The 15,343-nt window shown below is 40.6% G+C and overlaps 2 protein-coding genes across 5 annotated transcripts; both read right to left on the minus strand.

Annotated features, from left to right (window-relative positions):
• Positions 1 to 1,049: 1,049 nt before the first annotated feature.
• LOC148606446 (uncharacterized) lies at positions 1,050 to 3,313 on the minus strand. The gene is made up of 2 exons (XM_088545629.1): positions 1,586 to 3,313; positions 1,050 to 1,268 (listed from the first exon to the last, which is right to left on the minus strand). The coding sequence occupies exons 1-2, from the start codon at positions 3,311 to 3,313 to the stop codon at positions 1,197 to 1,199; spliced, it is 1,800 nt and encodes a 599-aa protein (XP_088401755.1). The 3' UTR covers positions 1,050 to 1,196.
• A 673-nt stretch (positions 3,314 to 3,986) lies between these two features.
• LOC148606447 (uncharacterized) lies at positions 3,987 to 9,906 on the minus strand. 4 transcript variants are annotated; one of them, XM_088545634.1, is made up of 3 exons: positions 9,208 to 9,906; positions 5,777 to 6,505; positions 3,987 to 4,094 (listed from the first exon to the last, which is right to left on the minus strand). In XM_088545634.1, the coding sequence occupies exons 1-3, from the start codon at positions 9,376 to 9,378 to the stop codon at positions 4,092 to 4,094; spliced, it is 903 nt and encodes a 300-aa protein (XP_088401760.1). In that variant the 5' UTR covers positions 9,379 to 9,906; the 3' UTR covers positions 3,987 to 4,091. The 4 variants fall into 4 exon arrangements, with proteins under 4 accessions (XP_088401760.1, XP_088401759.1, XP_088401756.1 ...); XM_088545633.1 differs by having other exon boundaries at positions 3,988 to 4,105; XM_088545630.1 differs by having other exon boundaries at positions 4,062 to 4,199; positions 9,208 to 9,905.
• Positions 9,907 to 15,343: the final 5,437 nt, after the last annotated feature.

Raw genomic sequence — 15,343 nt, forward strand, 5'->3', positions numbered from 1 at the left:
CATAACCATGAATGAGTTCATCGCTTTTGATATTTGATCTTGTTTGTTTGTTGGGGTTTAACGTCCGAGCAGCAATATTTCAGCTATATTTGACGATGAACATGAAATGGATGATAAAATGAACATGAAATGAAAAAAAGGATGGGACACAAGGATAATAGGGTCGACAAATTTCGATTGCCACTGGAAAAAGGGTGGATGGGTAAGGTCGGGCAATTTAGCCTCCTGTGGCGGAGCACTAAGGTTCCTACTCCTATCGAATACCATAGCAGGGTTCTTTAACGTGCGAGGAACGTGGCATCTTTCCCAACACAGTGCACCACTATGGTTTGCGGTCAGGTTTTCCGTATTATAGCCCGACAACCCCAGCATGTAACGCGCCAGGGGTACCCCATTCCACCCCCTGGGGCACACATCCCAGTTGCTCTGTGGGCACAGCGCCTAGCCCCCGGCTAGGTTTCTGAGCACTATTTAGTCGCCTTATACGACAAGCTTAAGGGTGCTGCAGGCCTATTCTTTTGACACCCGGACCTGCACGGGGATTGATATTTGATAAAAGTAGACCGGGTGTAAAAAGAATAGGCCTGCAACAGCGCTAAGCCTGTCGTAAAAGGCAACTAAATAGTGCTCAGAGCCCTAGCCGGGGGCTAGGACGCTCTGCCCACAGAGCAACTGGGATGTGTGTCCCAGGTAGTGGAATGGGGTACCCCTGGCGTGTTACATGCTGGGGTTGTCAGGCTATAATACGGAAAACCTGACCGCAAACCATAGTGGTGCACCGTGTTGGGAAAGATGCTACGTTCCTCGCACATTACAGAACCTACTCTGGTATTCTCCCGGAGTAGGAACCATAGGGCTCCGCCATAGGAGGCTAAATTGCCCGACCCTACCCACCTCTCCCTATTTCTAATGGCATTTTGTCGACCCCATTGTCCTTGTGTCCCATCCCTTTTTCATTTCATCATCATTTCATGTTCATCGTCCGAATATAGCTGAAATATTGCTGCTCGGACGTTAAACCCCAACAAACAAAGAAAAAAAGTAATGTATTGAATTGTATCGACATTTATTGAAGCACGTTTAAAGCAGGTTCAATGTTGCCAAAAAATAATAAGGAAAAAAGAAAATCAACAGAAAGAAATTAAAACTACGAACAAGACAAATACAAAACTGTTGTGATCATTAAAAATGAAAAATTAAGCATCGGACCCCTTCACCAACAAACGTTGGTGCTTGGATTTGTTTTCCATTTCTTCAGTTGTAATAACCTGTAATTAAGAAAAAATACAAAAAGTCATTTTCTATACATCATTCATTTTACAATTTTTCTTGTATCAATTTTATATTCTAATAAATATGTTTAATACTTGCAGGAGGACCTGTTACATGTAAACTAAAACTAATTGTGAAAGTGGACTAATTTCCTGACTTACTTTGTTTTTTTTAAAGATAACACTGTTTTACCGGCAAAGTTTACCCCATGAGAGTTTCAAAGGACACTATTAAAGTACTGATATCTAAACAGCGTTCATTTAAACAACGGAGTATTGAAATATTTACATAAACTGTAGGCTTATATCCTCACCTTGTACGTCAATAGACGATGGAATTCGTCACTGCCCTTTTCAAACCGCGCCATTATTCGTATATCAGTTCCTGCATACCCAGTTGTCACCGATCCCTCCCATATCTCATCGGAAATCTTCTCTAAATGAGTCCACCCTTTACATGAAACAGCCGCTACATCTAGAGAATCCAGTATTTCTATTGAAAAATATACCTCGGTCCGAGCAGCTACAATACCCGACTTTGGGGCAATCATTCCAATATTATACGACTTGTCCAAAGACAGCTCTGGATATGGAGCCCATCTTAATGATGGACTAGTTACAGATATAAGACCATTGTAAATACATTGTGAGTCTGGATCACTATTATTTGAATACAGAGAAAGCAGATATTCTCCTCGTCTCGGTAAATTGATCCTTATTAGTATCAAAGTATTATTGTAGGTTATAAAAACATGACGCATCATATTATGGAAGCATGACGTCATCAAATGTAAGCGTGGCTGAACACGAATGTTGTTAAAATTATGTAGTCGTATATTTACTTCACCACTATTACAAATTTTTATTATGCCATTAACACAATCATTAAAAACGAACTTCTCCTTCCGGCCATATTTAGTTATTCCCAATTTTCCATCATCAACGCTTGGCGGAATACAATTGCACGATGGGTTATTTATGAAGTTTATCAAGTATGAACACACTGATGCATTATAGGAACTATAGATTGTGTCTTTTTTCAGCACGTTAAACATCAATTTGCCCATGGATGGATTGCTTACTCTAAACGTAATAGTATCGGATTCATACCAAAAGAAAACAAATCTCCGGGATATCATATCCCCATCAACATCAGCATTGTCTATACCATAATCGTATATGTAATCATCTTTTACTCTTCTAAATTTAATATAGACGGCATTTTCAGATGAGACAATTTCAGAACTTTTATGAGAAATAGGAATTAGACCACAAAGAGTTGTATCGTTTCCAGGGCCCCATTCAAATCGCAAAAGATTCCTTGGAAAACCCATCTCACGGCAGGTATAAGTTTCCCCACTAAGGGCCGATTCTGTATTTAGATTAGAAATTTTCGACGAATTGCTCTTAATTGTCGCTGTGTTGAAAACTCGAAAGCAACATATCAAAACATAAACAGTCGTTACATTAATATCCATCGAAAATATTTTCAATACTCCATTTTTATCTGCAGATACTTTAACTGTAACGTTGCCTTTGTCGGTATCGGTTTCAACATAAGTATAGGAAATCTTCGGTTTGTCAAGAGGAACACCATTTTCGGAGCAAAGTCTTGCAGCAAACTGAAGTTTTCTGTCAGGTGGGAATGAAATTCGAATAATATGTTCCAAGCAAGATAATTCAATATCAGACTGTTGTTTATCTAGAAAATTGAGTTCAAGCTCTCGAAAAAAAGGTGTGACAAGTAACATATTCCGCCATTCCTCAAAAGAAACAGGACGACACAGAAGCTGCCAGTAAGTCAACGATGGGTAATAAGAAGTTATGAACTCAGTCGGATTGACTAAAATCTTTCTTGCAACACGTTGATGGAAGAAGTGATCTATAGATTTTGGCTTACGGTATTTAGTCAAACCCCCGAAAAGGCAGTTTGCTTCCTCCCACTTTGCTCGGTCCACAGGATGGGGGTCGACCAACATCCACCTATCACTATGTAAAACGGCTACCCATTGGCCTATTACTGACCAATCATTTTCAGCCATATACTGAGTAGATCTCAAGTGTCCATTAATTACTTGACAAGAGATGTTTGAACGACTGCAGTGAGGAAATATCAAAGTATGTAATACAAATAAGAACAAGAAAGAAAATTATACGTAAACATCTTGTGTATTGCCTTATTTCAACGTGTATGAGCAATAGTATGAGCACTATATATATAGATTAGACATAAAAAAAACTTACATACACACTATGACAATCTTACCTCCAAAACATAGAACCGCTTGTTGGCTCAGATGTTTTATTTCTTCTGATCAGAAGCAGCTAACTAAAGTCAGGCTGTTTAGTTTATCCGAGAACATGGTCAATACTGAACGTTTGCATTTTTGGGTTGTTGATTGATTTATGGTATTTTGCGATTCATGATAATTGTTGACAGTACCCTTGATTCGTGTATAATGGTCATGTCCAGAATTAACTAATATAGACAGACAGTTAGCGCATATGTCGTCAAAATAAATAAGTCTCTTTTCACCGGAAATATTAACCATACACAGGACGTTGCTTGACGTAAAAAGTTTGACTTCTTTGAACGGATATGTTAAGTTTCGTTACAATTGAGATCACCATCCTGTTATTTGCATTGAACTTAAAATGTAAAAATTTCTGTACAGATTAAATGTTAATACTGGATGTTAATTACTGTACATTACCTGCACAAGTGGTGGAAGGTTTTAACATGAATATCCGTTTCATCATCCAGTGAACTAATTCCAAAGTATTTCATTGCACCGTGCCTGAGGTCGTGAGAGCTCAAGGTCACTACAAGGTCACTACAAGGTCAAATATTAACTGTAACTTATCATAAACCTCTAATTCTTTGTTTAACCTGCTCAATGCACTACCTAGTGGGATATTGAAGGTACTCTATTAACAAATTAAAACAAAAGTTAAAACATAATGCATTGTACATTATAGGTGTAATAAGAAACAACAGATAACAAAGAAAACCATACTGTTACTGTAAAAACGCAATGAAAACTGGTAATTACTACAATGAACTATTTCGATTCCTAAACACGCAGTCGTTGCGTACCGGTACCGTAAGTAAATGTTTCATCTTTTTCAAGACGGTATGCAATCAATTTTTCTTCATTGTTATGACCGACATTTAATGTAAATCGAAGACGCAATGAAAACGTTTGTCATCATCGGCACGTGTTTGAACTCCAAGCGCAGTGACCTAAATTAAGGCATTGCATTTTATAATCACAAGATATAACAAACTGCTGTTTGCTTCTCGATGTCTTATTTTAAGTTCCTTTAGATAAATTTGTTGAAATTAGTTTCCAACCAAGCAGATTGATTATTAGGGTTTAACGCCCGAGCAGCAATATTTCAGCTCTATTCAGTTTGTTGGGGTTTAACGTCCGAGCAGCAATATTTCAGCTATATTCAGACGATGAACATGAAATTGATGATGAAATGAAAAATGGGATGGAACACAAGGACAATGGGGTCGACAAATTTTGATTGCCACTGCAAAAAGGGAGAGGTGGGTAGAGTCGGGCAATTTAGCCTCCTGTGGCGGAGCCCTATGGTTCCTACTCCGTGAGAATACCACAATTGGGTTCTTGAACGTGCGAGGAACGTGGCATCTTTCCCAACACGATGCACCACTATGGTTTGCGGTCAGGTTTTCCGTATTATAGCCTCACAACACCAGCATGTTACATGCCAGTTACCCCATTCCACCACCTGGGCATACACCCAGTTGCTCTGTGGCCAGAGCGCCCTAGCCCCCGACCAGGGTTCCGAGCACTATTTAGTCGCCTTTAACAAGCTTAGCGCTGCTGCGGGCCTATTCTTTTGACACCCGACCCAGCTAGGGGTGTATTCAATACCAAAAATACCAGTTTTATATATAAAATGTCAATTTAATTTTCACCCGTGCAGGTTCGGTTGATAAAAGAATAGGCCCGCAGCAGCGCTAAGCATGTCGTATAAGGCGGCTGAATAGTGCTCAGAACCCTAGCCGGGGGCTAGGGCGCTCTGCCCACAGAGCAACTGGGATATGTGCCCCAGGTGGTTCAATGGGGTACCCCTGGCGTGTTACATGCTGGGATTGTCAGGCTATAATACGGAAAACCTAACCGCAAACCATAGTGGTGCACCGTGTTGGGAAAGATGCCACGTTCCTCGCACGTTAAAGAACCCTGCTGTGGTATTGGATAGGAGTAGGAACCTTTGTGCTCCGCCACAGGAGGCTAAATTGCCCGATCTTACCCATCCCCCCTTTTTCCAGTGGCAATAAAAATTTGTCGACCCTATTATCCTTGTGACCCATCCTTTTTTTTTCATTCCATTTTCATTGTCTGAATATAGCTGAAATATTGCTCCTCGGACGTTAAACCCCAACAAACAAGTCAATTTAATTTTAGTATTATTTTATAGATCATTTATCTCACTGATAAATTAAGAGATTAATTTGCTAATTAACTTACAGTAGAATCCTCAGAGGTCTGCATTATCCAATCGTACGGAAGTGGAAGTGGAATTCCATCTTTTGACCTATACACCGCATGAGAAACTCCAACACCAACTTTTTGAGCCAAATTCAACACGTCTAATGTGGGTTCTTTTTCTAATAAATCTGTATGCACCCTCATTTTGTAGATGTCAAGAATAGCATAGATTTCTGCTTCATCGAATAAGATATCACTTGCATCGTTTTTGTCGTCACTTGGTCGTTTTTCGTCTTCATCCTTTTCCAGGGTGTCGACAAAATCTTCTTTCGATGTCTGACTCTCAAGGCTACCGGACTCTTTCCAAGCGTCGGAATTCGCATACCTTGTTGCTGATGGTGGGATATTTATAACGGTTTTTGTTTCACCATTGCAAATATCATCACCCAGACCATCTAAATTTTCATTATCTTTGGGTATTTCAAGTACAGTAGAACCTGCGCTACTGAACAGTTTATTGAAATTCTCAGGCTGAACTTGTTGAGAAGTTGTATACATGGGACATTTTGCTTGATTTTGGTGGATTGTTACATTGGAAGAATCGTCATTGTTTGGATTCACATTTTCATTACTGCGTGATTTGTCTACGTCTTTGTCGTTTTCCAAAGTTTTTTCACTTTGATATTGACTACATGTATACTTCGAAATAGTTTTGCACGTAATTTGTTCTTGTTCATCGTTGTCATTGGGAAGTGGAGTTTGAGATATCTGTAGTAAACAATTTCAAGACAATCAAGAGCATTAAGCGTCCACCTCAGGTGATAATTGTAGTTTTCCTTGAATACTTAAAATTGATGAAATGCTTCATATTTTAATAGAAATCAATTTAGGATTCCTCGTGCAGGTCCGGGTGTTAAAAGAATAGGCCTGCAGCAGCGCTAAGCTTGTCGTAAAAGGCGACTATATAGTGCTAAGAACCCTAGCCGAGGGCTAGGGCGCTCTGCCCACAGAGCAACTGGGATGTGTGCCCCAGGTGGTGGAATGGGGTACCCCTGCCGTGTTACATGCTGGGATTGTCAGGATATAATACGGAAAACCTGACCGCAAACCATAGTGGTGCCACGTTCCTCGCACGTTAAAGAACCCTACTGTGGTATTATCCCGGACTAGGAACCATAGGGCTCCGCCACAGGAGGCTAAATTGCCCGATCCTACCCACCTCTCCCTATTTCCAGTGGTAATCAAAATTTGTCGACCCATTGCCCTTGTGTCCCACCCCTTTTTCATTTTATTATTTCATGTCCATTTGTTCATCGTCTGAATATAGCTGAAAAATCGCTGCTCGGACGTTAAACCCCAACAAATAAACAATCAAAGTATGTAAAGTAACAATGAAAATTGCGCTGATAGCTTAATTAAAAGGTAAAATGTCGTTTCTTGATCACATGAAACTCAGGTCAACTATACTTGTACAAGTTTTTTGTTTCAATTTTATTTTCGCCCCGTGCAGGCCCGGTTGTTAAAAGAAAAGGCCTGCAGCAGCGCTAAGCTTGTCGTATAAGGCGACTAAATAGTGCTCAGAAACCTAGCCGGGGGCTAGGGCGCTCTGCCCACAGAGCAACTGGGATGTGTGCCCCAGGTGGTGGAATGGGGTACCCCTGGCGTGTTACATGCTGGGATTGTCAGGCTATAATACGGAAAACCTGACCGCAAACCATAGTGGTGCACCGTGTTGAGAAAGACGCCACGTTCCTCGCACGTTAAAGAACCCTGCTGTGGTATTCGATAGGAGTAGGAACATTTAAGCTCCGCCACAGGAGGCTAAATTGCCCGACCTTACCCATCCCCCCTTTTTCCAGGGGTACCCCATTCCACCACCTGGGGCACACATCCTAGTTGCTCTGTGGGCAGAGCCCCTAGCCCCCGGGTAGGTTTCTGAGCACTATTTAGTCGCCTTTTACGACAAGCTTAGCGCTGCTGCAGGCCTATTCTTTTAACACCCGGACCTGCACGGGGCGACACCCTGACCCGCAAGGGCTTATTAAAAGCAGAGCACGCCTTCCTACCGGTACACCTGGTCCATGCTCCAAGGTTTTAGCGGTCCGAGTTGGTCATTTATTTTTAACTTTGTATGCGTTATTTTATTTTCCATTGTTGTGTATGTCTGTTTTCCATATCCCTAGAACACATTCTTTTGAATTCCACCAGACTCTTGGTTCCCTTGATTACACTTTTATTCCGAGTATTCACCTAAATTTGGAAATGGTGGTGCAGAATAGTCGGAATGCTCTATCATTCTTGTTCAATTGTTTGTTTGTTGGGGTTGAACGTCCGAGCAGCAATATTTCAGCTATATTCAGACAATGAACTTGAAATGGATGATAAAATGAACATGAAATGAAAAAAAAAAAGGATGGGACACAAGGATAATAGGGTCGACAAATTTTGATTGCCACTGGAAAAAGGGGATGGGTAAGGTCGGGCAATTTAGCCTCCTGTGGCGGAGCGCAAAGGTTCCTACTCCTATCGAATACCACAGCAGGGTTCTTTAACGTGCGAGGAACGTGGCGTCTTTCCCAACACGGTGCACTACTATGGTTTGCGGTCAGGTTTTCCGTATTATAGCCTGACAACCCCAGCATGTAACACGCCAGGGGTACCCCATTCCACCACCTGGGGCACACATCCCAGTTGCTCTGTGGGCAGAGCGCCTAGCCCCCGGCTAGATTTCTGAGCACTATTTAGTCGCCTTATACGACAAGCATAGCGCTGCTGCAGGCCTATTCTTTTAACACCCGGACCTGCACAGGGTTCTTGTTTAATTAAGCATTGTTTTAATTTCAATTTTTGTCCAAGTTTTAAACAACTCGTATTATAACTTTCACCTTAAATTTTATTTTTGAAGAGTTTAGCATTAAAACGAATCATCGTCAATATCCGTAAAATAAAAATGAAAGACCACTTGTGCATGAATCACTCTAAATTTGCACGGTTCTACCTAAACATCTCAAAGTAGAAATTTTATTTCTCCAGTAAATATAGTGCAACACATTTTACCGATCTAAAGATGTTTTATTCCGGTTTTAAAAAAAGTTAAAAAATTAACTAAGGAATGGCTGTTACATTTTTTCAGCCTACAAAGAAATAATCTCAATACCCATGACGCACATTTGAAAATAAACTGCGTGATTTAATTTCAAAATTCAACAAGTAAATCATTTACAAAAAGTTGATGACGTCATATTCATCACAAAATGATGGACGAATATTTTTATCCAATCAGAAACCGTGTTACTTCTAAAAGTAAATCATGGCACTCTGATTGTATTCTTTACAAAATAAAATAAAAAACAAACAAATACGAAGTTTTAAAAAGACATAACTAGAAGTATGATAATAACTATTGATACTTTTATCTTGTAAATAATGTCTAGCTTAAACAAAACGTACAATGTTTTCATTTTGCTTACCATTATCGTCGAAGAAGTTCCATCTACCACTCGGGGTTCAATAATGTCAGCGGAATTGGTTTTATGTCCTAGGATTTCTCTTTCGTCATTATCAGAAATATCCCGTTCAATTGGGGTCGCTACAACTCGAACAAAGTTTTCATTGTTCCGTTTACTGTTGACAGAACCCATTGGTGGAATTTTAATCCTGTAATAGCTTTGAAAATGATAACAATGTTTTCCCTTCCATATACGTAAAGGCTGCACAACATTGCATTTTTAAAGCTAAATGCATGTTTGTTAAGTCTTTGACAATAGATAATATTATATACCGGCGTATATTCCAAGATATATATCTGCGGAAATTGATCTTTCCTATAAAAATCAGAATTTTATTAAAAAAAAAAAAAAATTATCAACTTGCAATTCTTCACAACCATCCAGTTAGATTTATTGTCAAATTTTCCACACTAATGTATTATACGCGTCCACCCTTCTTGAATATTATAAACATATAATTCGCATCACCCAATGGGGCAATTAAAACAAAGAGAAAAACAGTTATGAACAATTTAACTGTGTTTAAATATAATTTGGATCAGACAGATATTATTCAAAAATACACCTTCAACAAACATTGTGCAGGGTCGATTATCATTTTTATCTTTTGAAATGCGATATTGATATATCCTACCAGTATTATGTTTTTAGTTGTAATGAATTGGTAGACTGATAAAAGAGATTAATTGTCTTTAGTTTACTGAGATGTTTTTGTATCTTTTAAAACAATCTTTGGTTAAAGGTTTCTGTACATGCGTGCATACACCATGCAAAGATCAGTAGATTTAATCCGTAAATCAAGTATTAAGTTATTTTAAAAGGTTTCATGTTCAACGTGCATAACATTTAATCCTCTCGTACCAAATTAGTAAAGCAAGTTCAAACTGATTTAATGATGATTGCAACATATATTTAACAAATTATATCCTGATATACAAATGCATTTTGTAAACTTACACAGTATTCCTTTATGAATGAATTGTAAGCCATCATTGTTAGCGAAAAGAAACATTTAATATACTGACAAACAATAGTCCTGTATTTATAATTCTGTACTGTAGAGAGCAATTTTGAAGAAAAAAACATACATTTCTCACAAATGATATGTAATGTTACAATGACGTTATATATTTTAAAGGGAATAAATAAAACAACAAAATAAAACAACAAAAAACAGTTTACGATAATCAAAACTCGGAGCTTTTGTATCATGAAAATATTTAACTATTTGTTGTTTTTATTTCCATTCTTTTATTAAGATTCATCTGTATTGATTGTTGCCATCACATTAACTTAACCTTTCTGATTAATAATGCATGCATATGTACATATATTAGGATTAACTAATATCAGAATATTTGTAGAATAAAAAATTTCTTTTCTCAACCAGTGGTAACTTCAAGTTTGTATTTTGTTTGTTGGGGTTTAACGTCCGAGCAGCTATATTCAGACGATGAACATGTAATTGATGATAAAATGAACATGAAATGAAAAAGGGATGGGACACAAGGACAATAGGGTCGACAACTTTTGATTGCCACTGGAAATAGGGAGAGGTGGATAGGGTCGGGCAATTTAGCCTCCTGTGGCGGAGCCCTATGGTTCCTACTCCGGGAGAATACCACAGTATGGTTCTTTAACGTGCGAGGAACGTGGCATCTTTCCCAACACGGTGCACCACTATGGTTTGCGGTCAGGTTTTCCGTATTATAGCCTGACAACCCCAGCATGTAACACGCCAGGGGTACCCCATTCCACCACCTGGGGCACACATCCCAGTTGCTCTGTGGGCAAAGCGCCTTAGCTCCCGGCTAGGGTTCTGAGCACTATATAGCCGCCTTTTACGACAAGCTTAGCGCTGCTGCAGGCCTATTCTTTTAACACCCGGACCTGCACGGGGCGGTTAACTTCATCATCCTACAACATTCAGGAATATTAACATCAAAGAATTATTTTAGAACACTGCCCCGTGCAGGTCCGGGTGTTAAAAGAATAGGCGTGCAGCAGCACTAAGCTTGTAAAAGGCGACTAAATAGTGCTCAGAACCCTAGCCCGGGGCTAGAGTGCTCTGCCTACAGAGGAACTAGGATGTGTGCCTCAGGTGGTGGAATGGGGTACCCCTGGCGTGTTACATGCTGGGGTTGTCAGGCTATAATACGGAAAACCTGACCGCAAACCATAGTGGTGCACCGTGTTGGGAAAGACGCCACGTTCCACGCACATTAAGGAACCCTACTGTGGTATTCTTCCGGAGTAGGAACCATAGGGTTCCGCCACAGGAGGCCAAATTGCCCGACCCTACCCCCACCTCTCCCTATTTCCAGTGGCAATTAAAATTTGTCGACCCCATTGTCGAGAGGTGGTAGGGTCGGGCAATTTAGCCTCCTGTGGCGGAGCCCTATGGTTCCCACTCAGGGAGAATACCACAGTAGGTTCTTTAACGTGCGAGGAGCATGGCATATTTCCCAACACGGTGCACCACTATGGTTTGCGGTCAGGGCTATCTGGGTATGCCATAAGTTTACTTACAAATTGAAGACCCAATTTCAAACGTCTGTCTCCAAGGGATGGTTCATTTGCCTCGGGATAAAGGCTCCCAATAGCAGAGGTTCTGAAGGCACCAAGGCAAAGTCCAACCCCTGGTGGTGAACAGCGTCTAAAATTTTAAGGTAAGATTTTTTTGGCGGAACCATCAACAATAGATCTATAATCAAGTTTAGACCTAACCAAAGATCTATATAAATTTACTGAAATTGAGGTATCCGCATCCCAATCGGTACTGGACACCATTTTTAAAATATCTAGTGCCTTAAGACACCTAGATTTAAGTAATTTGATATGGGGAAGAAAAGAAAGTTTACTACCAAAAAGTAAACAAAGGAATTTCGTTTTTTCTACTATTTTGATTTTATTACCATAAAGAAAGAGATCTGGGACCGGATGCAGCTTTCGCTTTCGACAAAAGTGCATACCAACAGTTTTAGATGTAGAAAACTTAAACCCGTTCTCCAACGCCCATTTCTCAATTATTTTGAGGTAACTGCCTTTAAATATTTCTCAAATTTTGTCCCCTGTAGCAAATCAAAAAGTCGTCTACATACAAGGAACCGTCAATATTGTCCTTCAAAACTTGGGCTAAACTATTAATTTTAATACTGAAGAGAGTGACGGAAAGAATACTTCCCTGAGGAACTCCCATTTCCTGTTCCTTCTCCTCAGAAAAAGTCGAATTTACCCTCACATTAAAATGACGATCTGACAGAAAATTAGACAAGAACAGAGGAAGTCCTAATATTAGTGAGTAAGTTGTGCTTCTCAAGGAACCATACAAGGCAATCATTGACCATTCGTTCCATTGTCTTGCAGACGCAGCTTGTCAATGCGATCGGGCGATAATTTGAAGGATCCGTATGGTCCTTTCCTGGTTTTGAAATTGGGACTACTGAAGCCGTTTTCCAGATGGACGGAACGTTACCAGAAGTCCATATCTCGTTCATTAACGCAAGAAGTGTATGTAGAGATGCATCAAGATGTTTCAAAAGTTGATAGTGAATATTATCTAGCCCACTAGCTGTATCGTGGGCTTTACCCAGTGATGATTTTAGTTCCTCTATAGAAAATTGAGAGTTGTAGATTCAGCATTATTTGACTTGAAGTTTAATTTTGTCTTTTCTGCAGATGATTTAATTTTTTGAAAATCCGGTTTGTAGTTAGTTGATGTTTGTTTGTTGGGGTTTAACGTCTGAGCAGCAATATTTCAGCTATATTCAGACAATGAACATGAAATGAATGATATAATGAACATGAAATGAAAAAAAAAGGATGGGTCATAAGGATAATAGGGTCGACAAATTTTGATTGCCACTGGAAAAAGGGGGGATGGGTAAGATCGGGCAATTTAGCCTCCTGTGGCGGAGCGCAAAGGTTTCTACTCCTATCGTGCGATGAACGTGGCATCTTTCCTAACACGGTGCACCACTATGGTTTGCGATCAGGTTTTCCGTATTATAGCCTGACAACCCCAACGTAACATGCCAGGGGTACCCCATTCCACCACCTGGGGCACTAACCCCCGGCTAGGTTTCTGAGCATTATTTAGTCGCCTTTCACGACAAGCTTAGTGCTGCTGCAGGCCTATTCTTTTAAACACCCGGACCTGCACGGGGAGCCGTGAGTTGCAGCCCGTGAGTTATTGGTGGGCGAGGAGGTCCTAGTGGATGAAGGTCGTATCTAGACTCCAGTCGTGACGTAATCCCGTGTCATCGATGGCTGGATGATCGAGGATACGGCTGTATATGCCACTCGGCTCTTAGGTCATCTAAACGGGAGATCGGATGGACCAGGTTCGATCAATCGGCTGGTCACGCCATGCCCTTTATTTGTCCACCTGCTTTACTGATGGCATTTTGTTTAATCCAATGTTTCTAAGATTTTCAAAAGCTTACAAATGGCAAATGAAGAAGGCGGTGTCTCATGGGTCAATCGAGTAGGACGCTGTCTATGCGCCATTGATAGATACGCTCTGTTCGAGTATGTCGTCTCTGGAATCCCTGATGCTATCTGCTGGAAATCCGTACAGTCCTAGCATCGCCCGTGGTGGCGGGTGGGGAACAGAGACGATGAAACTTGTAAAAACTTAACATGGCGACAAAAAACAACGGGGAGTCCAATGTTTCTTATTCTAAAAGCCCCGTGCAGGTTCGGGTGTTAAAAGAATAGGCCTGCAGCAGCGCTAAGCTTGTCGTAAAAGGCGAATATATAGTGCTCAGAAACCTAGTCGGGGGCTAGGCGTTCTGCCCACAGAGCAACTGGGATGTGTGCCCCAGGTGGTGGAATGGGATACCCCTGGCGTGTTACATGCTGGGGTTGTCAGGCTATAATACGGAAAACCTGACCGCAAACTATAGTGGTGCACCGTGTTGGGAAAGATGCCACGTTCCTCGCACGTTAAAGAACCCGGCTGTTGTATTCGATAGGAGTAGGAACCTTTCCGCTCCGCCACAGGAGGCTAAATTGCCCGACCTTACCCATCCCCCTTTTTCCAGTGGCAATCAAAATTTGTCGACCCTATTATCCTTGTGACCCATTCTTTTTTTTTCATTTCATCATCCATTTCATGTTCATTGTCTGAATATAGCTGAAATATTGCTGTTCGGACGTTAAACCCCAACATACAAACAAACTTATTCAAAAAAAGCCCCGTGCAGGTCCGGGTGTTCAAAGAATAGGCCTGCAGCAGCGCTAAGCTTGTCGTATAAGGCGACTAAATAGTGCTTAGAAACCTAGCCAGGGGCTAGGCGCTCTGCACACAGAGCAACTGGTATGTGTGCCCCAGGTGGTGGAATGGGATACCCCTGGCGTGTTACATGCTGGGGTTGTCAGGCTATAATACGGAAAACCTGACCGCAAACCATAGTGGTGCACTGTGTTGGGAAAGATGCCACGTTCCTTGCACGTTAAAGAACCCTGCTGTGGTATTCGATAGGAGTAGGAACCTTTGCGCTCCGCCACAGGAGGCTAAATTGCCCGACCTTACCCATGCCCCTTTTTTCCAGTGGCAATCAAAATTTGTCGACCCTATTATCCTTGTGACCCATCCTTTTTTTTCATTTCATGTTCATTTTATCATCCATTTCATGTTCATTGTCTGAATATAGCTGAAATATTGCTGCTCGGACGTTAAACCCCAACAAACAAACAAACGGTTTGAAACGTTCATCAGAAATGCATTTGCTAAAAATGAACATGTTGTGTCGGTCTTTTTCGATTTTGAAAAAGCCTAGGACACGACGTGGAAATTTGGTATTTTAAAAGATATATTCGATATGGGGTTGAACGGAAGACTTCCTCTGTTCTTGTCTAATTTTCTGTCAGATCGTCATTTTAATGTGAGGGTAAATTCGACTTTTTCTGAGGAGAAGGAACAGGAAATGGGAGTTCCTCAGGGAAGTATTCTTTCTGTCACTCTCTTCAGTATTAAAATTAATAGTTTAGCCCAAGTTTTGAATGACAATATTGACGGTTCCTTGTATGTAGACGACTTTTTCATCTGCTACAGGGGACAAAATATGAGTAATATTGAAAGGCAGTTACAACT

The sequence above is a fragment of the Perna viridis genome, chromosome 9 (genome assembly GCF_037379345.1).
Source record: "Perna viridis isolate PV_CMFRI_1.1 ecotype Kerala chromosome 9, ASM3737934v1, whole genome shotgun sequence".
NCBI classification, from domain to species: domain Eukaryota; kingdom Metazoa; phylum Mollusca; class Bivalvia; order Mytilida; family Mytilidae; genus Perna; species Perna viridis.

Coding starts and splice junctions, on each gene's coding strand:
- LOC148606446 (XM_088545629.1), bottom strand. CDS start 3,313: ATGGCTGAAAATGATTGGTCAGTAATAGGCCAATGGGTAGCCGTTTTA. Junction 1,269..1,585: donor ATCGTCTATTGACGTACAAG/GTGAGGATATAA, acceptor TCTTAATTACAG/GTTATTACAACTGAAGAAAT.
- LOC148606447 (XM_088545630.1), bottom strand. CDS start 9,378: ATGGGTTCTGTCAACAGTAAACGGAACAATGAAAACTTTGTTCGAGTT. Junction 6,506..9,207: donor GAACTTCTTCGACGATAATG/GTAAGCAAAATG, acceptor TGTTTACTACAG/ATATCTCAAACTCCACTTCC. Junction 4,200..5,776: donor AGACCTCTGAGGATTCTACT/GTAAGTTAATTA, acceptor ATTTGTTAATAG/AGTACCTTCAATATCCCACT.